The sequence below is a fragment of the Hemitrygon akajei genome, chromosome 7 (assembly GCF_048418815.1).
Source record: "Hemitrygon akajei chromosome 7, sHemAka1.3, whole genome shotgun sequence".
In the NCBI taxonomy this organism is placed as follows: Eukaryota; Metazoa; Chordata; class Chondrichthyes; order Myliobatiformes; family Dasyatidae; genus Hemitrygon; species Hemitrygon akajei.
The window spans coordinates 28,794,414-28,820,798 of record NC_133130.1 but is presented as its reverse complement, the minus strand read 5'-3'; the positions used below and the strand labels follow the sequence as shown (position 1 = coordinate 28,820,798).

Below are 26,385 nucleotides of genomic sequence, written 5' to 3'. Positions count from 1 at the left end.
ACCATACTGTACATGCTATAAATACTGTACATGCCTGAGCCAGTTTTAGAGTCAGAATCCAACAAATTATACTATGACTGATCCATTATTACAGATAGGATAATCCATGATAACCTGCCAGACATAATATTACGGGATAAACAAGGAAGAACAACTAACTCAATAGATATAGCCATTCCAACCATACAAAACATACAGAAATCAGTAAGTGAAAAACACTGGAAATATGCTGAACTAAAAGAGGAAATTGAAAGACTATGGAACATGAACAAGGTACACTGTACATTGTCCCAGTAGTAATATCTATAACTGATATCATCCCAAAGTCACCATACAATAGCATTAAACAATTTGACCAACAGTGTACAGAATTTTTTATGCAAATCTCCCAAAAGCCATAATACTAAACACCACTAGAATAGCCTGAAAATTCCTAGTAATCGAGGAAAGAGAGGGCTTAGCTATGCCCCTACCTCAGGTCTACCAGCTTGAGCTGAGAAAAAATAAGAAACACTGTACATGTTTAACTGAAGTTGAGCAGTGGACAAAAATAGTTTGTACTCAGGGCATTAAAAATTGAACATCGGAATAGGTTTAGATTTGACTGATGGCTCTCATTTATTTTGAGAGTGTTACTCAACAGGATGTTTTCAAGAGCTCAGGTTCGATGACTGTGTCAGATTTATGGTTGTATTAGTATGTTATCAATTACCATGAGATCTCAGCTGAATCCAAACAGGTCTAGTTTGTCTTCATTCATAAATAGGGTGTGTATGGGGAGGGGGTGCTGGCAGAGGATGAGAGAGAGGGGTCAGACAGCATGAACTTTGTCTGTATTAAAAGCACATGCTTATTCATCTTTGTACATAATATATTTAAAGTTCCTCTCCAATTAGTCAAACTTATTTTGTGGGCATTCTCTGGGTAATGTTAATCACTAACAGTCCATCTCTGTAGATGATCAGTTGTGTCAATGACAGTTTAAAATAAAATTAAAAATTGGATTCTCTCTAATGAAAGACTCAAATGGGCTTTAAATTAGAGGCAATTATTTCAAAGTTCAATGTAAGTTTATTACCAAGTACATATCTGCCACCACATAGAACCCTGAGATTCAGTGTGTTGTGGGCATACTCAATAGATCTATAGAATAATAACCATAACAGAATCAAAGAAAGACCACACCAACTTGGGTGTTCAACCAGTGTGCAAAAGACAGCAAGCTGCACATATACAAAAAAAGAAATAATAATAATAAATAAATAAGCAGTAAGTATCAGGAACATGAGTTGAAGAGCCCTTGAGTGAGAATCCATTGGTTGTGGGAACATTTCAATGATGGGTCAAGTGAAGTTGAATGAAGTTATCCCCTGTGGTTCCATAGCCTGAGTGCATCTTGTACTGATGTCATTTGACATCAGTACAAGATGCAATACCCAAAGGGATTGAGGAGTTAAAATGGGACATTAAATTATTGTGCAACAGTGTGTGAAAAGAACAAGGAAGGAAAGAAGAAAAGAATTGATTAATTTTGGTCTATGACATCCTCATGGAATTGCAAAGCTGTTTACTGACATAATTTTGAAAAGCTTATGACGTCCTTTTTAGTAATAAACAGAGGCATAAAGTACGAATGTAAGGAAGTTATGCTGTGCAAAGTGTAAGTCAGCAAAATCCAAGTAAGTTCAAACATCTGTGGTTACCTGAGTTTAGGATAGAAGTGAAGGCCCTGGCAAAGGCACAGAAATTACTGAAATAGTTCCAGGCATCAGAGATTTCATCTTAAAAGTTAGAATGGTGAAGATGATGTCATTCTCCTTGAAGCAAAGAGAATAACTAGGAAGTTTGATAGAACAGTACATGATCACAATTGGTTGAGGCATGGTAAGAGAAGGCTATGTATTCCTATTAATGAATGATCCATGAACCACAGGACACACATTTGAAACTGTGGCCAAAGAGTATATGGGGAGGGAGATAATGTGGGATGCAGTAAGGAGAAACATTTCATTTTGGAATTTCAATCTTGAACTTGTTTCTTCTAGAAGTAGTCAAAAAAGAATCAATTGAAAGGGAACTGAATTAATCCTTGAAAGTAAATAATTCACATGGTTTGAGGTAAAAGTAGAGGAATATGGCAGAAGTAAATGTATTAAAAGAGCTTCCTCTGATACCATAACAACTTTATGATTCTGTGAAAATGTAGAGTTGTATTGAGGAAACAAGGGAAACAATTTCTTCTCAGTAAAATTATATTAACAGAAACAGAAATCACCAGCAGCCTGCTGGATCCCCTGCAGTTTGCCTACCGGGCAAATAGGTCAGTAGACGATGCAGTCAACCTGGGACTGCACTATATCCTGCAACATCTGGATTGTCCTGGGACCTATGCTCGGATGCTGTTTGTGGATTTCAGTTCGGCGTTTAACACCATCGTCCCTCATACCCTCTGCTCCAAATTGTCTCACCTTGCTGTGCCACCTGACCTCTGCGATTGGATTTACAGCTTCCTGACCAACAGAAGTCAGCAGGTAAGGATGGGACAGGTCACCTCGGATATTCGAATCACCAACACCGGCACCCCCCAGGGGTGTGTCCTCTCTCCACTGCTGTTCTCCCTCTACACCAATGACTGCACCTCCTCCAACCCCTATGTGAAGATTTTGAAGTTTGCAGACGACACTACCGTCATCGGACTCATCCAGAATAGTGATGAGTCTGCATATCGACAGCAGGTGGACCAACTGGCGCTTTGGTGCAGTCGGAACAATCTGGAGCTGAACACACTCAAGACAAAGGAGATGATTGTGGATTTCAGGAGACATCCCCCCCTATGTCTCCCCTCACAGTCCTCAGCAGTCCTGTGTCCACCGTGGAGAACTTCAGGTTCCTGGGAACCACCATCTCTCAGGATCTGAAGTGGGAGCAGAACATCAGCTCCATCCTGAAGAAGGCCCAGCAGCGGATGTATTTCCTGCGGCTCTTGAGGAAATACGGTCTGCCTCAGGAATTGCTGCTGCAGTTCTACACTGCAGTCATTGAGTCTGTCCTGTGCACCTCCATCATTGTGTGGTTTGGAGCCGCCACCAAGCAGGATAGAACCAGACGCAGCGCACAGTGAGGACTGCCGAGCGCATCATTGGAGCCTCCCTGCCCTCTATTGTGGACCTGTACTCTTCCAGGTTGAAGAAGAGGGCGGGGAACATCATAAAGGACTCCTCCCATCCTGCGCACGGACTGTTTGATCTGCTTCCGTCTGGTAGGCACTTCAGATCCCTCCAGACTAAGACTAATAGGCACTGGAGAAGCTTGTTCCCTACTGCGATCACTTTGCTGAACAGTTAACTGCCGGTTAACTGTCGGCTAACTATTACTTGGATTGTACTACCTGTATGTATAATCTATATTTTCATTTATATTTATCATTATTATTGTTATGAGGAGAGAAACAACATCTGCCGGAAGTAAATTCCTTGTATGTGCATAGGTACTTGGCGATTAAAGTCTGATTCTGATTCTGATTCTGATGTGAAGCAAGACTAAATGAGTGCCTCAGGAGTAACTTCCAACCAGGACAGTGGAGAAGAGCCCACTGCTCTTCCTTGAATAGTGGCACAGAATCTTTTCTGTCAATTTAACAGGGCCAGGGTTTAGTGGCTTAACCTAATGTATATCAACACCCTTCCATTCACTGAAGTGAGGCTTGACTGCATAGACTTTCATTTTCTCAGTTCAGAATACTCCCAGCACCAGCAAAACCAGGACTTAGAGTGTGCAAGCAAAAACAACATACCAAGAGTGAAAATCTGACCAACATACATTTGGAAAATCTTATCAGTTGCAGATTTTGGCAAATCTCTTATGGTTAGGAACTGCCTAAAATAAATTTTAACAATTCAGTTGAACCTACAATGATTTTGTCAAACACTCTTTCATTGCCTTGGGTCATTTAACTGAATCAAACTTAAGGTTGTGCAGAATGACTGAACAGAAGAATTTCATTAGAAAATATTAAGCGTTTGCCCATCATCTCTGAATGATAAACTCTGAGCTAATAATTTGAAAATTCACAACCCAGAAACTAGAAAATTAACATATGAGGAATTGGTATTGTTGTGTCAATACATCAAAATAATTGAGTCCTTGTTTCCAAATAGCAAATGAAAAATCTGAAACAAATGTTTATTATTCATGCAATGATATTAAATCTACAAAGGCTCAAAGATTACTTATGACTGTTCAATTCGGAGTCTCAACTGAATGAATTCAACTTATATCAGATAATTTGGCTAAAATTCAACAGCTAAGGTGCCAAGTTGAGACAAAAGCTTAACATAATTTCAGCTGAGACAATGTGGATATTTGACATTATTTGAAACGGAATTAAGCACTGCAATGAGCCAAACAACGCCTACCAGCTTTAATTATTAAACACAGCAATAGCAGAAATAGCAAGAATTGGAATATCTCATAGGTACATAATGCTACCCGTCCTACAAAGTCCATAATTACATTTCCCGCATGCCTAAAAATAGAGAAATTTAATAACATTTAGTAAGTCATATATCTGATGTTTTCCATTCCTGCAACTTTATTTATTTATAGGACTAGAAGACAAGGATAACAATATTAATACCTTGAGCACGTTCTCCAGAATCCTGCTTTGTGAAAAAAAAATCAGAATGTCCTTTGAAGGCGTTTTAATCCCATTTTTTAAAAATCTTAATTCAAAACCTTGCAATAGCTCTTAATTTTCTACTCCTCATTTCTGATCTTTCACTGGCAATACTTCCTCGGTGTTGAATTGCCACCCCCACCCCCCCAGCCTTGGGCTTTAATTTATCATCAGGCCTCCAAGCAGACACTGCAAACAATTGTGGAAGGTGGACTCTGCCGAATGGTGGGTACTGGTACTGTAACTGCTCACTCTTCCCTCCATTGCTCATTGTTATATCTGACTAAATTAGAGACCTTCCACAAATATTTTCATGTTTTACTGTGGTTTCTATCCTGTGAACAATCACATATCATGTAAACTGGGGAGTAACTGCAGTGCCATTCTGCAGTCTTCTGTTCTCCATGACCATGTTTATAGGTTGGTCGATAAGCATTCTGCTGGTGTCCTAAACTTGTTACCTTTGGTTGACTATCACCAGATGTTGCTATAGAAGTTGCAGATTGGGGTGGATGGGCTGTGGAAGAGCTGGGGTTTTGAGACTGACAGTCATGATTAACTGAAAATTACTTTAGAAGTTTAAGGAGGCTTCTTAGAAGCTTCAGGAAATTTGACAGGTCATCACTGACTCTGACAAATTTCTCTAGATGTACAGAGGAAAGTATTCTGACTGGTTGCATCATGAAACTCCAATGCACAGGAACACAAGTGGCTAGAGGAAATTAGTGGACTCAGCCAGTCCATCAGGGGTAGAGCTCTCTACACCACCAAGAACATCCACAGCAATGGATCAAGATGTCCCAGGACATACATTATCAGGGACCCCCTCCATCATTTCTGTCCTCTCTCTCTTCTTGAGTCTACAAAGTACCTGTGCCTGAAGACCCATGCCTCAAGGTTCAACAACAGCTTTTTCACCACTGCCATCAGATTCTCAAACCAAATTGAAAAACTTTAATACTTCCTCAGGCTATATTCCTTCTCCGCTCTTTCAACTTGCACAAGTGTCATAATGTTTATTTTGTATTGCAACTTACGTATAATTTTTGTTAATTTAAGTTCACACTAACCTATGCTCATCATATTTCTACTGTACTGTGCTGCTGCTGCTGCAAACAGCTAACTTCCATGTCAGTTATACTCTGTGTACATACATCTGTTGGGCGTAAGGGGTGTCGAGGGAGGTATAGCACCTCCAGTAAAGATGCTTGTCATGTCCATTCCAGGTTATCTCACTCACCTTTGGTCCTTACTGGACGCTCAGCGCTCACCTGTAGCTCCAAATAGCTGTTTGCATGCGACAGCAGCCACACCCCGGTACACCGCTTCAACAGGCAGGCTAAACCAGGAGAGGGTTAGTTGGCGGCCTCATGCCTCAGTGAGATAGGGACATGCCTATCCCAGCGAGCAAGTCAGCTCCAGCAGACTGGGCAGGTGGGATCTACAGTGAGATCCAAATGCTGGAGAAACGGTACTGCAACGCTCCATGGAGAGCGAAGGGCATGACGAGTCATAGGAGACATCATGGCCATCCATTGCAACCAAAGAAGACCCCAGTTTGTGACGCTTGTTCATACCACCTGGACTTCTGAGGTTGAGAAAGTGGAATTACCCAAGTGCAACAGCTTTTCCACATTATAAAACTCTCCTGAACAGGTTTCCTATCATCGTTGGACATGATGGAAAACCATCATGTTCAATAACTTGAACTAGAACTCCAGCATTGATACTAATACTACTGTTCAATTGGGGATAATAAAGCTTTGTGTTCTAGGTCCTAACAGCAGAAAACATGGCCAACATCTGTATATTAGCCCATCTTGAATTTAAAGGGATCATTCCCTTTCAGTTCAGTTGTTCCCACCTTTCTTGGAAGGGCAATTACTGTTTTCTATTCAGTGGCATGCAGTTGACTTACAATTACATCCAGTCGTCAGAATTTGAGGAATAACCATGTGAAAGATAGATTTAGTTCACTTTAAAACAAAATTTAGAAGGATGAGAGGGGATCTGATTGAAACATATAAGATTATTAAGGGATTAGACACACTGGAGGCAGGAAGCATGTTCCCGCTGATGGGTGAGTCCAGAACTAGAGGCCACAGTTTAAGAATAAGGGGTAGGCCATTTAGAACAGAGGTGTGGAAAAACTTTTTCACCCAGAGAGTGGTGGATATATGGAATATGTGGAAGGCAGAGGAGGCCAAGTCTCTGGGTGCATTCAAGAGAGAGTTAGATAGAGCTCTTATAGATAGTGGGGTCAAGGGATATGGGGAGAGGGCAGGAACAGGGTACTGATTGTGGATGATCAGCCATGATCACAGTGAATGGTGGTGCTGGCTAGAAGGGCTGAATGGCCTACTCCTGCACCTATTGTCTATTAAAAGTGAGGAAAGAATAGACTGAGCTGTATAAAATTATGAGTAACCTAGACAATACGATCTTTTCCTTTAGCAAGGAGGACAACACCTTGGCTTTAATTTAACTCATAGAAAGAGTAAAGGAGAATTCAGGACATCTAGTCCTGGTCTGGAACTCATTGCCTGATGAGGTGGTGGAGCCTCAGTTCATTTAAAAAATATTTGGATGTACACTTGAAGAGCTAGAAACTGCAGGGTTCTGAACTGATTTGGGACGTGGGATTAACCGAAAGCCCATATTTTTGTAGGGATGGACGGGGGGGGGGGGGGGGGGGGTAGGCGCGGCTGAATGACCTCTTAACATAATGTCAGCCTCTACACTTCAGATGGTAAATGTACTCCAGGCTTTAAAATTACTTGCCCCTTCTGCTTTCTCTTCATTGTTTGCCAACATCTCTTGAAGAGCTCGGACAGAGAGGGACTGCTCCAACACAAAGGTGCAGATAGAGAGATCCGGAGGAACATTCTGTAATAAAAGCAACAAGATATAAGATTAAATGCAAGGATTCATACTGGAGAAAGCTCAACTTAAAGTAGCTTTCAATTCCTTCCAAGCCAATAGCATCCTCCACACTACTGACTAGTTTCCTGTGTTTTCAGCTTGTTTTAAAGAAAAAGCTTCATTGACATAGCATCTCTCATACTCTCAGTTCTGGCCAAAATGTTTTGCTGCTAAAGTACAGTTAAAATCTAATAAAGTTTAAGTTAGAAATTAAACAAAAAAGTCTTTTAAACTTAAAAAAAAGTTAAGTAAAAGCACAATAATTGAAAATACTTCAGTAGAATATTTATATAAAAATAACTTGCCCTTTCCCTGCCTGACAAAAAAAGTCTAACAATGTTTAAAATGAGCATCTGATCTGGCTGTGTTCCAAATTCCTCCCACCGTCTTGGTGCAGAAGTGTTTTCTCATTTCATTCCAGCCCATCTAGAAGACACAGAAGAACTGGAATCCAAAGCAAAAAGCAAGTTGCTGGAGGAACACAGTGGAGGCAGCATCAGTGGAAAGGAATCGATGGTTTACATCTGAGGTCGAGACCCTTCATCTGGACTGAGTTTCTCTATCTAATTATAGCAAAAAGATTTAACTTAAGTTACCCTTTAATCTAAATCCCAGGGATTACAATTCTAGGTTCCATATCTCCTTGTGAGTTAACCTCTGGAATTTGCACCTCCCTTCAAGGCCAGTATACAATATCCAAGTCAGAACTCCCTGGAAGTGGTTCAACTAATTGATAGGGTGGTAAAGAAGGCATATACCTGAAGAAAGGTCTCAGCCCGAAATGTCGACTGTTTTTTTTTTCACTTTTCCACAGATGCTGCCTGGCCTGCTGAGTTCTTCCTGAGAGTGTTGTATATGCCATGCTTGCATTTATTAGAGTTGACTTGAATTGAATTGTCTTTATTTCTTACTTCCTTCACATACATGAGGAGTAAAAATCTTTACATCTCCATCTAAATGTGCAATGTGCAGGATGTTATATTGCAGCTTTCTACACTCTCCAGTTAGACCACTCTTGGAAAATTGCATTCAAATCTGCTTGCTCCATTGTAGGAAAGATGTGAAGGCTTCAGAGAGGGTGTATAAGAGGATACCAGGATGATTTGATTAGAAAACATGTGCAATGAGGAGAGTTCAACAAGCTTGTGTTGTCTTCTATGGAGCAGCAAGGACTGAAAGGAGATCTGATAGAAGTTTATTAGGTTTTGAAAGGTATAGACAGAGTAGACAACCCAGAGGCAAAATACCTAATGCAAGAAGGCATACATTTATGGTGATACGGGGACCGTTTTTGTAATAAAGAGAATGTTAGGTGCCTGCAGAGGATGAAGGGATATGGAAAATATGTAGGCAGAAGGGATTTATTTAATTAGGCATTTAATTACTAATTTAATTAGTTTGCCACAACACCATGTGCCTGTTCCTATCCTGCACTGTTTTATCCTTAGAGCACAGACCTCCTCACAATGCTTCAGTTATGGTCTAAGTAGGACTTTATGTAAGTTAAATTATATCTGCTTGTAATCTAGTCTTCCAGGCATAAAGACTGGTGAGCTTGTGTCCTCCTTCATTATTGCTTTCAGCAATTCATGTCAATTTAGTGTTCGTTGTACAAGGACCAAGTCTCCCCTCCATTACATCTCACTTTTCACTCATTAGAAAGAGCTCTCTTCTATCCTTTTTAATTCTCAAATGGATAATCTCATTGAGTGTCGAACATGAAATCCATTTCCCGCAGTTTCCCCCGTTTGCTCAACCTATTAATAACACTGTGTAATTAATACTGCCACCCACACAGCTTACAATACCACCTTCCTTTGTGTTGTCAACAGGGTTTGTGGCTTTCTATCCCATTATTTAAGTTATTTATAAATATGTTGATCACGGATCCTTGCAGGATACTATTAGTCACATTCTGCTTTTTAGACCACTGATATCTTTAGTCTGCCTTCAACAACTCAGCCAATTTCCCAGCTGTCAATAAATTGCCTTCAATTCCACAAGCTTCAACCTCAGTTACCCGTCTCTTCCAATAAAACAGCAGATGGCAACTGCAACTGTCAGGCTTGCATAGGCAGGCACCTCCCAGTCTCCACCCAGCTAACAGCAATTACCTGCCACTCATTTCCAACTCATCACCTGCAGCCTATTTAAACACAGCTTTCAACTGCAGTCCTTGTTCACTCATCCAACTAGCCATCCTCATCCAGTTGCTCCTGGCCTTCGTTACCTTGTTGCCTGGGGTGTTTAGCATCTGTTCTCCCCATGGCTTATTTTGCAGTTTATTACTAAAATTATTGCTCACTGCTAAATCGTCTCTGCTGCTCTGCTTTTGGGTCAAGCCTCCTCTACATTTCCGAAGCACACTCCACAAAACCAAAAATAACAGCATTCTGACAGAAATGAGAATACTACCACTATGACTTCAATTCCTCAGTGCTATCATTTCAGACGACCTGTCCTGGGCCCAATATGCAAGTGCAATTACAAAGTATGTACAGCAGTGCCTCCACTTCCTTAGAATTTTGTGAAGATTTTGCATGACATCTAAAACTTGGACAAACTTTTACATATGTGCTGGAGAATTTATTGACTAGCTGCATCACTGTTTGATATGGAAACACCAATACCCTTGAAAGGAAAATCTTACAAAAAGTAGTGGATACTGCCCAGTTCATCATGGATAAAGCACTCCCCATCATTGAGCACATCTACACGGAGAGTGGTCTCAGGAAAGCAGCATCAGGGATCTCCCCCAACACCCAGGACATGCTCTCTTCTCACTGCTGCCATCAGGAAAAAGGTACAGGGGCCTCGGGCCTCAGGACTCACACCACCAGATTCAGAAGCCATTACTACCCTTCAACCATCAAGTTCTTGAACCAAAGGGCATAACTTCACTCAATTTCACTTGCCCCATCACTGAACTGTTCCCTCAACCTATAGACTCACTTTCAAGGACTCTTCATCTCATATTCTCGATATTTATTGCCGATTTATTATTATTATTATTATTATTTCTTTTTTCATTCTGGTTGTATTTGCACAGTTGGTTATCTTTTAGACTGGTTGTCCACCCTGTTGGTGTGATATTTCATTGATTCTATTATGGTTATTGGATTTATTGAGTATGTCTGCAAGAAAATGAATCTCAGGGTTATATATGGTGACATGCAAGTACTTTGATAATAAAATTACTTTGAACATTGATCTTAAAAATGCTCACAATACTCCAAGTGTGGTCTGACCAATGCCTTATAAAGCATTACATTCTCACACTTACATTCGAGTCCTCTGGAAATGAAAACTAACATTTTATTTACGCTCCTTACCACCAATTTAACCTGTAAGGTAACCTTTAGGGAATCCTGTACAAAGACACTCAAGTCCCTTTACACCTCCAAATTTTTGAATTTTCTCCCCTTTTAGAAAATAGTCCACACCTTTATTCCTTCTATCACAGTGAGCACACACTTCCCTACATTATATTCAATCTGTAATTTCTTGGCCCAGTATCCCGATCTGTCTAAGTCCTTCTGCAGATTCCCTGCTTTCTCAACACGACTTGCCCTTCCACCAATCTGCGTATTGTAGGCAAATATTGTATCAGTTCCACCATCCAAATCATTGACATATAACATGAAAAGAAGATAATAAATTTACTTTGAACTTTGATAAGAACTAAGTAAATAGCATTATTTGTTATAGGGTAGAATTCTTTTGATGTGGTAAACAAAAATCTAAAATAGTAACACTATTTGCTTTTCTGATACCTTTATATACTAACACTCTTAAATTATACACATTAATGCTGCATGAGGTATCTGTGAAGCTTCTTTCATAAAGCTATTTAATTATATTATAACATTGGGGCTTCATCGAGCGCCTCCGCTCTATCCGACAAAAGTGGAAATTCCTGGTGGCCAAACATTTTAATTCCAATTCCCATCCTCATTCCATCCTGAGGCCACCCTGGGGATGGAAGAGCAAAACTTTATATTCTGTCTACTGTAGAAAGCCTCCAATGTGATGGTATGAATATCGATTTCTCCTTCTGGTGAAAAATATTCTCCCTTCCCCTTCCCTATTCCCCACTCTAGCCTCTTCTTACCACCCAGGGTCCTCTCTGCCTTCCATTTCTCCTTTGGTCCAATCTCCTCTCCTATCAGATTCCTTCCTCTGCAGCCCTTTACCTTTCCCACCCACCAGGCTTCATCATCATCTCCCAGCTAGCCTCCTTCCCCTCCCCCCACCTTTTTATTCTGGCATCTTTCCTCCTTCCTTTCCAGACCCAAAGAAGGGTCATGGCCCAAAATGTCAGCTGCTTATTTATTTCCATCTGCCTGACCTGCTGAGTTCCTCCAGCATTTTGTGTGTGTTGCTTTATTTTTCGAAGGACTGTTTTCCTTCACTTGGAATGTTTCAAGAGACTGAATTAAGTTACACATCACCACCTGACCACTTCAAAGACATGTCAATGCAGCTTTAAAGCAGTGTGGTGATAACAAAGTGCCATGCGGGGTGGGTGGAGAGCCAGTGCCTTGCTCCAATTCTCCACAAAAGGACAGCTGCATATCCCAACATGACAGTGCCGTCAATTTCAAAAATAACTCTTTGCTCATTTACTGGGTCATTGAAAGGGATCCTGCAGGCAGCTCATAAACTCCAGGCACCAGCCTGACTTAGTCACTGTAGTTATTACAGACCAATTTCTCTCTTGGATATTCACTTTTCACAAGAGTGCTCTGCCCATCGTGCAGAATCGTCAATCCATCCATCTTCTGCTAATATCTAGCCTCTGGCAAATATTTACTTTTTTTTTAGAAAGAGCACTCCCAATATGAAAATAAAGTGCAATTTTTCAATCACGATTTATTATTAAATGAGCATAACCAATCTTGGTTTGGATGCAGACATTTTCAGTCTATGGAGATCTCTACCCACTCAAGCAACCTGTCTCTCAGCTGCGATCGCCTGGTGGCCAGCCAATTTAATTCCACTTCCCCTTTCCATTCCCATTCCCATACTGACATGTCTGTCTATTGTCTCCTCCATTGCCAGGTCAAGGCTAAAAACACAAATGCGTGGAACAGCACCTCCATTCTGCCTCATATACTAGGGCATGAACATTGAGATCTCAAACTTTCGGTAACTGCTCTCTTCTGTCCCCTTTCCCCATTTATCTTTTCTCCCTCTTCTTGATCCAACTAGCCAACATCAACTTTCCCTTTCCTCTCCCCATCCTCTCCATCTTCCCACCACCCACATACTCCTTCTTTTGTTTCCCCTCCTCATCTCCCTCCCTTAAGAGACATGAGAAACTCTTCAGAGGCTGGAAATCCAAAGTAATAGACTCAAACTGCTGGAGGAACTCAGCAGAGCAGGCAGCATCTATGGAAGTGTATGAACAGTCAACGTTTCAAACCGAGACCCTTCTTGCGGGTCTGGAAAGGAAGGGGAAAGATGCCAGAATAAAAAGGTGGGGGGAGGGAAGGAGGCTAGCTAGAAGGTGATAGGTGAAGCCAGGTCGGTGCGAAAGGTAAATGGTTGAAGAAGAAGGAATCTGAGGAGAGTGGACTGTAGGAGAAAGAGGAGGAGGGGACACAGGGGGGACCCTCCCTTTTTTTTTTACATTCTCCACTTCCGATCAGATTTCATCACATTCAGCCTTTTGTCACATCTATCATCTCCAGCTTCTGCCATTATTCCCACTGTCCCCTCCCTTCCTCACCTGCCTACCACACTCCCATCACCTGGGTCCACCTGTCACCTGCTTGTTCTTGTTCCACCCCTTCCCTCCACTTTTAATATTGGCTATATCTCTTTAAACCCAGACAGAGAGCCCCAACCTGAAATGTTGACTGTCCATTTCCTTCCATAGATGCTGCCTGACCCACTGAGTGCCTCAAGCACACTGTGTGGTGTTCCCTATTGATAAAGTTCGGTGACTAAAGAAAATACACAAGAGATTCTGCAGATACTGGGAGCCCAGCGTAAGACACAGAAAATGTTGGAAGAACTCAGCAGGACAGGCAGCATCTATAGAGAGGAAAAGAATCAATGTTTTGGGCCAGACCCTTCATCAGGAATGGAAAGGAAGGGGGAAGAATCCAGAATAAGAAGATAGGAGAGGGGAAAGAGTACAAGTTAGAAGATAAGTGAAGCCAGGGAGGTGGGCGGGTAGGGGATGTGGAGATGAAGTGAGAAGCTGGAAAAGGTAAAGGGCTGAAGGAAAAGGAATCTGATAGGAAAGTGGACCGTGACACAGAGAGAGAAGAGGAGGGACACCAGAGGGAGTTGATAGGCAGGTGAGGAGAAGAGAAGAGTTAAGAGTGGAGCCATAATGAAGAATGGAAAAGGAGAGAAAGAGACCATGTTGGAGAAGAGGAAATGGAGAAATTATTAGAAATTGGAAAATCACTACTCATGCAGTCAGGTTGGAAGCTACCCAAATGGAATATTCATTTATTTGTTTATTATTGAGGTGCAGCACAGACCATCGCAGCTGCCTGTATCAAAGGCCTTGGTCAGCTCAATAAATGGCACATACAGTCCCATATTCTGTTCACTTCTCCTGTATCTGGCGCAGGACAAAGATCACATCAGATGAGTCTCTGTTTGCTCTGAGTCTGCTCTGACTCTCTGTGAGGCTGCCATCGGCAATGATAGGGATTATTCTGTCCAAGAGAATTCTGGCGAGGATCTTCCTGGCGGTGGACAGCAGGTTTACGCCTCTGTAGTTTCAGCAATCTGACTTCTCCCCTTTGTTCTTGTACAAGGAGACAAGCACTCTGGAAGATTCTGTCAAAGCTCGACTGTCCCCCAAAATACCTCACCATACTGCAGCAGCTTCATAAAGGCAAAGTGGTCAGGTTAAACACAACAGTCACCTGTCTAACCAATTCCCCATCAGTACCACCATGAACCTAACACTGTGTTTTGGCACCAGCGCTCTTTGCCATCCTTTTCAGCATGATGCTACGGGAAGTGAAAGAGAACACCTTAGAGAGCGTTCACATTCAGTTCCTCACTGACAGAAATAACTTCAACCTCCGCCACCTACTCACCCAAACAAAAACCGTGCAAGAGCCCCTTCGCAAGCTACTATATGCAGACAGCTGTGCTCTTCTCACACCCACAGAGGACGTGCTACAGGCTACAGTCACTCACTTCGCCAAGGCTACAAAGATTGTCAGGTTAACGGTCAGTCTGACGGAAACAATGATCCTCCACCAGAAACCCCCTCGTGTAGTTTACTACTGGTCTCGGATCACCACTGGCGACCGACATTTCAGCAGTTCACCTACCTGGGCAGCATCATCTCCAACGATGCTACAGTAGTAAGGGACGTTGCCAGAGCTTGCAGTGCCTTTCAGGCGCCTCTAGAAACGTGTGCGGAAGAACCGCCAGCTGCATCTGTTTGCAAAGATCCATGCGTACAGGGCTGCCGTTGTCACAAGCCTGCTATACAGCTCCAAAGCTTGGGTCTTATACCGCAAGCAAATCCGGTTGCTAAAGCGCTTCATCAGCGCTGCGTCTGCTCCATCGTGGGGGTCAGCCGGCAGGATCGTGCCTCCAACAACGAGGTCCTGGAGAAGGGTCAACTTCCAAGCACTGAAGACACTTTGTCACTCAGGCAGCTGCGCTGGTCGGGCCACATGGACAGCTCCTGGTTACCGAAAGCAGTGCTCTGTGGAGAACTCCCCGAGGGCAAGAGAGATCATGGTGCTCCGCGCAAGAGGTACAAAGACCAACTGAAGCAGCTACTCTCTGAGGCAAATATCGAGGTCAATGAGTGGCAGCAGCTGGCTTGTGACAGAGGCCGCTGGAGAACGCTGATCCATGGAGCAGCCAGGAACTCTGAGGAATCCAGAAGAGCGACTGCTGAAGAGAAGAGGAGATACCGGAAGGATCCTACTACCCAAGCGCCCACATCCCAGCTGTAACCGTGTCCCTACTGCTCAAGTCTGCAGATCCAGAATTGGCCTCTACAATCACTAACAATTGTGCCGTCACTCCTGAGGACTCTTCGTCCCTCCTGATCTTCGCAAGTGAAGATCCAGCCAGCCAGCCATCAGCCACAATGCAAAGTAGCTTCTTCAGGCCTTTTGAGCCGTGCTGCCCAGCAATCCCCAATTTAACCCTAGCCTAATGATGGGACAATTTACAATGACCAATTGTAACCTACCAACCAGTACACCTTTGGACTGTGGGAGGAAACCGGAGCACCCGGAGGAAACCCACGCAGTCACGGGGAGGGCGTACAAACTCCTTACAGGCAGTGGTGGGAATTACACCCGGGTCTCTGCTACTGCAAAGCCTTGTGCTAACCACTAGGCTACCGTGCCACCCCAATAAAATATGAGGGTTTTGCTTCTCTGACTTGAGGTTGGCTTCATCGTGGCAGTGGAAGAGGCCATGGACTGACATGTGGGATTGGGAATGGGAAATGGAATCAAGAATGAATTCCACTAAGTGCACTGAGTTTTAACTGATTCAACCCGCTGTTAAATAAAATGTGGCCATAAGCAAACACTGCTGATCAGATTTTGACGTGCGAACAGTCTCAAGGACAATAGCATTCTCTAACTTAGCATGGCATAATTTCCAAGAATTTGTTGAAATATAATTTTCCTGATTAGTCACTCCAACTGCTCCCGCTGTCGATAGAAAGCTGCTACATTAGAAAAGCACTTCCACTGCAAAACGTTGGTTCAACTAAAGTTAAAATCATGAGTTCTCAACTTGCATCATCATCAGGCGGTGTCTCTGTGATAGTCCATTGCAGAATTAATACTGGCTGACAGTTCAAACCCACTTGCAGAAAGCAGCTTACCATAATGCATGAAAGTTGACACTTATTGCCACTCAGTGTGGAAAACAAAACAGCCAGAACAAAATGTGCACTGGTGAAGCATCAATGTTGAGAACATTTAAAACTAGCTTCTTAAAACTAACTTGGTGGCCTGGTAACCACAAGTACTTCTCCACTTTTATTTTTCCTGTTGTCTTTTGACTTCAAATATCAAAACAGGTACAGTATTTCACTCAATGAAATTGCTTAAGGTATATAGGAGCCTCACATCTGTTCTCTATCTGCATTGTATTCCTTATTTTACATTTATTAGGTTTATTTTTGGTAACTAATCATGTGATAGAGAGCTTGTCAAAAGTTATCAGCAGGCCAGCCTGGAGCAAGGATATCTAAAGGCTTTACTGCAGGAACATTTTGGTGATGAGCACAAAATTGTTGAGGCCTTCATGGTAAAAGCTCTTTCTAGGCAACTTATCAAATGAAAAAATGTGAAACCTCTTCAAGATTACAGTCTTTTTCTTGAAAGCTATTGTAAATCCATGGAAGAAGTGCAAGACAAGTGTGAGTTGGACATGCCTGCTAGCATGAAGATTGTCGTAAGTAAATTCACTGATAAACCTGGAGAAAAATGGAGATCGTGCTGTCAGAAAGGCACAACCATAAGCTTACTTTCACAGACACTGTTGGTTTTACTGAAAGACGAGTAAAGATTGCCACACACCCAGTGTTTGGAAAAAAAATACAATGCTACATTGCCAGCAGTAAGTAAAGGTGTGTACAAAACTGGTTCACAAATTTAGACGTACAAAAAAGCTGGATGAACTCAGCAGATCGGGCAGCATCCGTTGAAAGAAGCAGTCAACGTTTCGGGTCGAGACCCTTCGTCAGGACTGGTTCACAAATTTGTTTTTTTTTTGTAATTTTTTTTATTGAAGTTCATCAAACAAACATTTCCATAAGATGTATTTCAGACATTATACATATATATCATATAATCATATATATCACAAAATCTCCACAAAGTATTTATCTGGGATATACACTGATAGAAAAGAGTGGAAAGAAAAAACAAGCAAAAGGAAAGAACTATGTGCAAGTAGGGAGTGATCTTTTTTCTAACAACAGATTCATTGATTTGTGAGAATAAGATCAGGCCTATGAGGCATTATGTAGTTAAACCATTTTTCCCAGTATGAATCAAATTGTTCCAGCTTATGATTAACAGATGTTGTTATCTTCTCCATTTTGTAAATGTCTATTGTAATTTCCATCCATGTATTTAAAGTTGGGCTCTCCTGTGATAACCATTTCCTAGTAAGAGTCTTTTTACCAGCCACCAACAATATATTCATTAAATATTTATCTCTTTTCAACCATTCTTGAGGTATATATCCAAAATAAATGGTCTTACTCTCCAAGGGTATTTCACATTTAAAGATGTCTTGTCGGGCATTGTGTATCCCCCTCCAATAGTTTTTGATAACAGGGCAGTCCCAAAAAATATGATAATGGTTTGCATTTTGATTTCCACAATTTCTCCAGCAAACAGGGAGGTTACTATCATAATGGGATTTCTGAGAGGGTGTCATAAAATATCTTATCAAGTTTTTCCATCCAAACTCCCTCCATTTTTCTGAATTGGTACACTTCCATTGATATCTCCATATTGTTGTCCATTCTTTCTCAGATATAATTATCCCTCCTTCCTTCTTCCATTTTGTTTTAATGTATGAAGTCGAATGTGTTTTAAGATTTGACAAACCCTTATACATGCTTGAAATGATTCTACTACCATTATCTGAATTATATGCTTTTTTAAAGAGCTCTATCAAGCATGGATTTGCCTTGGTTACATTTTTAAGCGTCTTATTAACATATTGTCGCATCTGTAAATACCGATAAAGATCTTGTTTTTCTAATAAGTGTTTCTCTTTAAGCATTTCAAAACTGAACAGTGTTCCTTCTTTCATTATATTGCAAAGAACTGTTATTCCTTTAGCTGTCCAGTCCTTAAATCTAGCATCCAATTTATTTGGTGTAAAATCAGAGTCATATACACACCATTTAAGAATTACAATATCTCCCTCTAGATTATATTCTTTTATAGTAGTTTTCCATATTTTAAGAGTAAATTTCACCCATGGGTTATCAATAGTATTTATGTACCTTTGCAGGTTGTTATCAGCCAAAATTGCTTGTATAGGGATGGGAAGTACCCGCTCCTCAATGTTTTTCCATTGAGCGTCAAATGATGGGTTGCACCAACATATCACAGCTCTCAACTGTGCTGCAAAATAATAATCTCTAAGAGAAGGCAAGCCCCATCCCCCCTTTTCCTTTGCTAATTGCAAAGTTTTGAGATGAACTCTAGACCTTTTAAATATACCTTGAGAGCATCTTGTTCCATTCATTGAATTGGTTTTGGTTAACCTCTATTGGTAGGGGCTGAAAGAGATATAACAGTCTGAGCAGTATATTCATTTTAATAGACCCAATCCTTGAACTGAGACGGAAAAAAGGAATCAGGCTCCATCTTGCCACATCTTCCTTAATTTTTTTATATAAAGGCTGATAATTACATTCTGATAATTTTGCCAAATCTTTTGGCATAATGATGCCCAAATATTTGAAAGACTCTGTGTGCCATGCCCAGGGGTATTGACTTTCAATTTTTCTTGGTGGGCTATAGTAATATGAAAGTAATTGGGTTTTATCTATGTTGATCTTGTATCCTGATAATTGACCATATTGTTCAAAGGATTGCATCAATTTAGATAAAGCGTATGTTGGTTGCCCTAGATAGATCAAAATGTCATCCGCAAAACAAGCCAATTTATGCTCTGTCCCTTTAATAGTAATTCCCCTGATATCTTCATTTTGTCTGATGTATTGAGCTAATGGTTCCAGATATAACACGAAGAGTAGTGGTGACCATGTACAACCCTGTCTCTTGCCCCTTTCTAGGGTAAGACTATTTGATAAATATCCATTGATTTTAATCCTAGCAGTAGGATTGTCATATAGTGTCTGTATAGTTTTAATAATTGTGTCTTGGAAACCAAATCTATGTAAAACTCTGTAAAGAAAATTCCAATTAACCGAATCAAATGCTTTTTCAGCGTCCACGCTGATCACTATTGCTTCGATTTAATTTTTTTGTAAATGATCTATAATGTGAAGTGTCCTTCGTATACTGTCTTGAGTCTGGCGTTGTCTTATAAAACCTGTCTGATCATTACTTATCAGTATGGGTAGAAACTCCTCTAATCGTTCGGCCATGATGGAGGTAAATAACCTATAATCTACATTAAGAACAGATATTGGTCTAAATGACCCGCATTCCATTTTATCCTTGCCTTCTTTCGGTATAGCTGAGATTATCACTTCCTTCCAACTGGGTGGCATTTGTGCCTTTTTTAGAGCCCAGTTCAGTGTGGGGAGTAAAACAGGAATTAACTCATTTTAAAATTCTTTGTACCACTCTGCCGTATACCCATCTGATCCTGGTGACTTGCTTAATTTGAGCCTAATAATTGCAGCTTTTAATTCAACTTCAGTTATGTCAGCAGTCATCCTTCTATTTTGTTCTTCGTTTAAAGTGGGTAACTCCAGAGAATTCAAGAAGGTGTCAATTTGGGTTATGCTTCCCCTGGAACTTTGGAATATAGCGTTGCGTAAAACACTTCAAAAGCTTCTTGAATTTCACTTAGCTTATTTTTTATCATTTTCGTTCTTGGGTCCCTAATTCTATGAATTGTATTTTCTGCTATCTTTTTTTTCAGTTTCCACGTCAGTATTTTCATAGATTTCGATCCACTTTCATAATGTCTCTGTTTCAGAAACATTAAGTTTTTCCTGATTTCTTGCGTAGCCAAATTATTTATTTCATTCTTAATTCTTTTAATTTCCCCTAATGTATCCTGTGCCAAATTCAATTTGTGTTTTCTCTCTAGTTCCTTCAGCCTATTTTGTAATTTCTCTAATGTTTTATTCCTTATTTTTTTCTTATATGAAGATATCGCTATAATTTTCCCTCTTAAGACAGCCTTCAGAGTATCCCATAAAATGGGAGGTGAAACCTCTCCATTATCATTAAATTCTAAGTAGAGACCAATTTCTTTTTTAATTTGTTCCTTCAATACGGATCATTGAGTAGACTTGAATTTAGTTTCCAAATAGTATTCTTTGGTTGTAGGTCAAAATCAACAGATAAATATATAGGTGCATGGTCACTTACATCTATTGTCCCAATTCCACAGGTGTTTATTTTGTCTTTGTCTTTTTCAAATGTTATGAAATAGTCTATTCTTGTATATACAGAATGTGGAGCAGAATAATGAGTGTAATCCCTTCTGTCAGGGAAAAGGTCCTTCCAAATATCAATTAAACCAAAATCCTCAAAAAGTGTATTAACTTTCTTATGTAAAGATTTTGTTTCACAGGTTTTTCTAATGGAAGAGTCTAAGTTTGGTTGTAATTGTAAATTTAAGTCTCCCCCACATATCAGGAGACCTTCTGTTTCCGTTACCACAATATCAGTAATTTTCTGAAAGAAACCAATATCACTTCCCGGGGGTGTGTATATATTCAATAGAGTAACTGAATTGCCATCTATATTCCCCCTTACCAGAATATATCTGCCTTCTTTATCTCCCATTTTGAATATTTTTTTCAAAATTTAGCTGACTTGAGATAAGAATAGCAACTCCTCTCCTATGTCCTGATTTATATGAGGAGAAAAACAGATTAGTGAAGCCCATTCTCTTTAGTTTTTTATGCTCATTATCAATTAAATGAGTTTCCTGTAAATATACTACATGGGCTTGTTCTTTTTTCATTTTGGATAAAATTCTCTTACATTTGATTGGATTTAATAGCCCAGTTACATTAAAAGAAATGAATTTTGCCTTGTCCTTAGCCATCTGTATTTATCTGTCAATGTATCATTGAAATTAGAATAAAACTTAATCGATCTACTCCCTGAACAAATAAGAACCAAGAAACTCAAATAATAACAAAAATGGCAATGAATGTATGATTCCAAAGCTGAGGTCTCTAGTAAATGACCCTGCATTGATAACCCCTTCTACTTGTGAGCTGAGGGCCCCCATTGCAGTATTCATAAAAGTCAGTGAACAAATCCATTACACAGAAAAGATTTCCCTGTGTACTCCTCCTATTTATATATATATATATATATATATATATATACACACACACACACACACACATATATACACACACACACATTACACACATACACATATATGCACACACATATATATATATATATATATATATATATATATTCTCATTTTGGTGGGGAAAAAGGAGTAAGTGAGCAAATAAAGAATAACAACTAAGTAATATAAAATCCACATTATAATAAGTATTTCTCGAGATAGATATATCACTGTGTACTTTTGCTTCTGTTTAGCTTCTCAACATTTTTAAAGTTAGCCAAACATTATGGCTCTTTTGAAGGGGGTGAGGACTGTCTTTGGGAAACTCCCGGTCTCTTCCTGATATGTTTCTCTCGGCCTCCTCCCGTCTCCTACCTTCTCATTTCTCGCACTATTGCCGAGCGGGACAATTCCTCAGCCAGGCTTTCCTTCGTTTTGGTCATGCTGATGGGCAACCCTCTGGCATTCATGTCTGTAGTCGCCTCTTCCACTGTCTGGTACAACTGCGTCCCATTGTCATAAACACTCGAAGTTTAGCAGGGTACAGAGTTTGAAATCTAATCTTATTTTGCTTTAATACTCGCTTTACTTCGGAGTATTCTTTGCGTTTCTGGAGGACCGTGGGGGGGGGGTAATCTTGGTCGAAATATATTAATTTATCCTCTAAAAACACTCTCTTCTTACCCCAGGCCCTTCGTAGAATCTCCGCCTTGGTGCTGTATCGAAGGAATTTAATTATTATTGAGCATGGCTTTCTATCCTGGGTAGGTTTTGGGACCAACGCGCGATGGGCTCTTTCGACTTCTAGCTTCATAGCCGGGGAAAGATCCAGCGTGTCCCGCAGTAACTTTCCGACAAACTCCGTCATAGACAAGCCCTCCGCTCCTTCGGGAATGTTGTAGATGCTGATATTTTTCCGCCGTGATCTTCCCTCCAGGTCAACCAGTTTACCTTCTTGGTGATGTATTATTTTTATTGTCTTGCTCAGTATCCGTTCCACGTTTTGAACGCGATCTTCCACCTTCTCAATGCGAGTCTCTGCCACCTCTATTTTTTTATTAACGCTGGCGAGCTCTGCCTTAATATCACGGAGCTGCTGCTTTATATCTTCCTGGACCTCCATTATTTCTTTCAGGATTTCGAACATATTCGCCACTTCGTCTGAACGAGGCCCAGCAGCCGCCTCGCTAGCACGCGGTCGGGTCAGAGAGCCACTCGCTGCACTCCTCTCGGACGCAGGCTCCGCAGTGTCGCTTTTTTTATTTCCATTTCTTCTCCCCATTCTTGCCCCTCTTTTCAGTTCAAATATTTTTTGAAAAATATTATACTTGATGGGTTAATGGGGCTTAATACGTGTTTTTCCGGAGGAGCTAGTGACTTAAGCTGCCATTCTCGACGATGATGTCACCGGAAACCCCACAAATTTGTTTTCAAGCTAAGGGAGCTAAAACTGAGCCAAGAACAAATGAAAAGGGTGCAGATTCAAAAGAAACTGTGAATGAAGCAAACACAGCAGCAAATACCGCCTTCTATCTAACGGCCTTGTGGCGGCTGGTGATCATGATTGTAAACTTCCAATAATTCCAGTTCAGGTGAAACCTAAGAAGACTAACAAGACAGTGGTTACATATGCTTTCCTAGATCAAGAAAGTACAACAGAATTCTGCAGAGTGAGCCTTAGGAACAAACTCAACATGACAGGAAAAGGATTGGGCTGATAATGGACCACTGCATGGAGACTGTGGTGGTGGAAGAGATTATGCTCGGCGAAAACTATGACAGTTAATGGGACTTCAGTTTTGGGCTTGGATGAGCTTTGGCAGCAGCATTTAGAACATAGAACATATAGAACATAGAATAGTACAGCACATTACAGGCCCTTCGGCCCACAATGTTGTGCCGAACCTCAAACCCTGCCTCCCATATAACCCCCCACCTTAAATTCCTCCATATACCTGTCTAGTAGTCTCTTAAACTTCACTAGTGTGTCTGCCTCCACCACTGACTCAGGCAGTGCATTCCACGCACCAACCACTCTCTGAGTGAAAAACCTTCCTCTAATATCCCCCTTGAACTTCCCTCCCCTTAACTTAAAGCCATGTCCTCTTGTATTGAGCAGTGGTGCCCTGGGGAAGAGGCGTTGGCTGTCCACTCTGTCTATTCCTCTTAATATCTTGTACACCTCTATCATGTCTCCTCTCATCCTCCTTCTCTCCAAAGAGTAAAGCCCTAGCTCCCTTAATCTCTGATCATAATCCATACTCTCTAAACCAGGCAGCATCCTGGTAAATCTCCTCTGTACCCTTTCCAATGCTTCCACATCCTTCCTATAGTGAGGCGACCAGAACTGGACACAGTACTCCAAGTGTGGCCTAACTAGAGTTTTATAGAGCTGCATCATTACATCGCATCTCTTAAACTCTATCCCTCGACTTATGAAAGCTAACACCCCATAAGCTTTCTTAACTACCTTATCTACCTATGAGGCAACTTTCAGGGATCCGTGGACATGTACCCCCAGATCCTTCTGCTCCTCCACACTACCAAGTATCCTGCTATTTACTTTGTACTCTGCCTTGGAGTTTGTCCTTCCAAAGTGTACCACCTCACACTTCTCCGGGTTGAACTCCATCTGCCACTGCTCAGCCCACTTCTGCATCCTATCAATGTCTCTCTGCAATCTTTGACAATCCTCTGCACTATCTACAACACCACCAATCTTTGTGTCGTCTGCAAACTTGCTAACCCACCCTTCTACCCCCACATCCAGGTTGTTAATAAAAATCGCAAAAAGTAGAGGTCCCAGAACAGATCCTTGTGGGACACCACTAGTCACAACCCTCCAATCTGAATGTACTCCCTCCACCACAACCCTCTGCCTTCTGCAGGCAAGCCAATTCTGAAACCACCTGGCCAAACTTCCCTGGATCCCATGCCTTCTGACTTTCTGAATAAGCCTACCATGTGGAACCTTATCAAATGCCTTACTAAAATCCATGTAGATCACATCCACTGCACTACTCTCATCTATATGCCTGGTCACCTCCTCAAAGAACTCTATCAGGCTTCAAAGCAGATTTTCCTAAATACAGTCAAGAGGAACAACCTGGTTCGTCAGGAGGAGATCACAATCCACAATAGACTATTACCAAAGAGGACATGTGTGTAAATGTTAAGATTTCTTATCTCCTGTGGCTTGGTAGCATATAGTTGTAATTTTCTAATATAATAATTAGGGCTCTGGAATGTAGGAGCCATATATCTGTTCACTACCTGCTTTTTAGAGGGCAACTGAGGGTCAATCAATCTGATGGATCATTAAAGCCAGACCAGAGAAGGAAGTTGTCTCCAACTCCCATAATCTCTTATGAGAGGATCAACGCAAGCTGGCAAAAGAGAAGTTGCGACTTATTTCTGCAGTCAGTGAACTGCCAAGTGTCATGGCCGCTGACTGCAGAATTTTGGTCATTCTGACCTTCCTTCTTTAGGGCTCAGATCAGGAAAATCATAAGGGAAATAAGGCAGCCAATATTGACCTATTTATCTTTTAAATACAGGAAAACCTATTTAGTACGGGTCTGCTGGTAATATGATCTGTAATGAGCCCTTGCAATAAAAAGCATAATGACAATCACAGTCAAGACCAACGTACACTCAGTGGCCATTTTATTAGGTATACCTGCACACCTTCTCGTTCATGCAAATATCTAATCAGTGATTATGTGGCAACAACTCAGTGCATGAAAGCATGCAGACATAGCCAAGAGGTCCAGTTGTTGTTCACACCAAACATCAGAATGGAGAATAAATGTGATCGAATTGACCATGGAATGAGTGCTGGTGCCAGATCGGGTGGTTTGAGTATTTCAGAAACTGCAGATCTCCTGGGGCTTTCACGAAACAATCTCTAGATTTTACAGAGAATGGTGTGAGAAACAAGAAAAAAATCCAGCGAGTGGCAGTCTGGTGGGCAAAAATGCTTTGATAATGAGAGGGGTCACTGGAAAATGGCCAGATTGTTTCAAGCTAACAGGAAGGTGACAGTAACTCAATTAACCATACATTTCAACAATGGCATGAAGAAGAACATCTCTGAATGGACAACACATTGAACCTTGAAGTGGATGAGTTACAACAGCATAAGACCATGAAATGCACCTAATAAAGGCCCACTGAGTGTATAATAGCCAGCTGGTGGGGTAGTGGCATCAGCACCTGACTGGGTCCCGAGTTTGAATCCAGCCGGTTCCTTGTACGCTTTCCATCTGTGCTGGGTTGAGTGTCGAGCTAGCAACTTGGCCTAGTAAAATCAGTCAAATGCTACAGAAACAGTAAAAATGCCACCCAATACGCCATAAGGCATGAAAGGGAACAACTGAGTGTATAATGGCAACAGCAATGAAGTATTAGAAGATATATAATTTCTGAATCAACGATAAGCAAGGAATCAATGCTGGAGTATTTTCATTTCAAATAATGAATAAGTGGATAGTTGATGTTTCACCAAGGTCAAAATTCAAAGTAAATTTATTATCAAAGTACATATATGTCACCCTACACAATCAATAAATCCATAGAATAATAACCATAATAAAATGAATGAAAGACTGCACCAGCAGGACAGACGATCAGTGCAGAGAAGACAATAAACTGTGCAAATACAAAAAGAAAGAACAATACCAAATAAATAAGCAATAAATATCGAGAACATGTGGTGAACAGTTCTTGAAAGTGAGTGCATTGTTTGTGGGAACATTCCAATGATGGGGCAAGTGAAATTGAGTGAATTT

The 26,385-nt window shown here is 41.0% G+C and overlaps 1 protein-coding gene across 2 annotated transcripts in view; it reads right to left on the bottom strand.

Annotated features, from left to right (window-relative positions):
- Window positions 1-26,385, bottom strand: part of ryr2a (ryanodine receptor 2a (cardiac)) — a 727,422-nt gene that overhangs the window by 483,055 nt on the left and 217,982 nt on the right. For both annotated transcript variants that reach the window (XM_073050574.1, XM_073050575.1), the window contains exon 3: window positions 7,453-7,561. In XM_073050574.1, coding sequence (XP_072906675.1) covers window positions 7,453-7,561 — 109 coding nt within the window. The remainder of the gene's footprint in view (window positions 1-7,452; window positions 7,562-26,385) is intronic.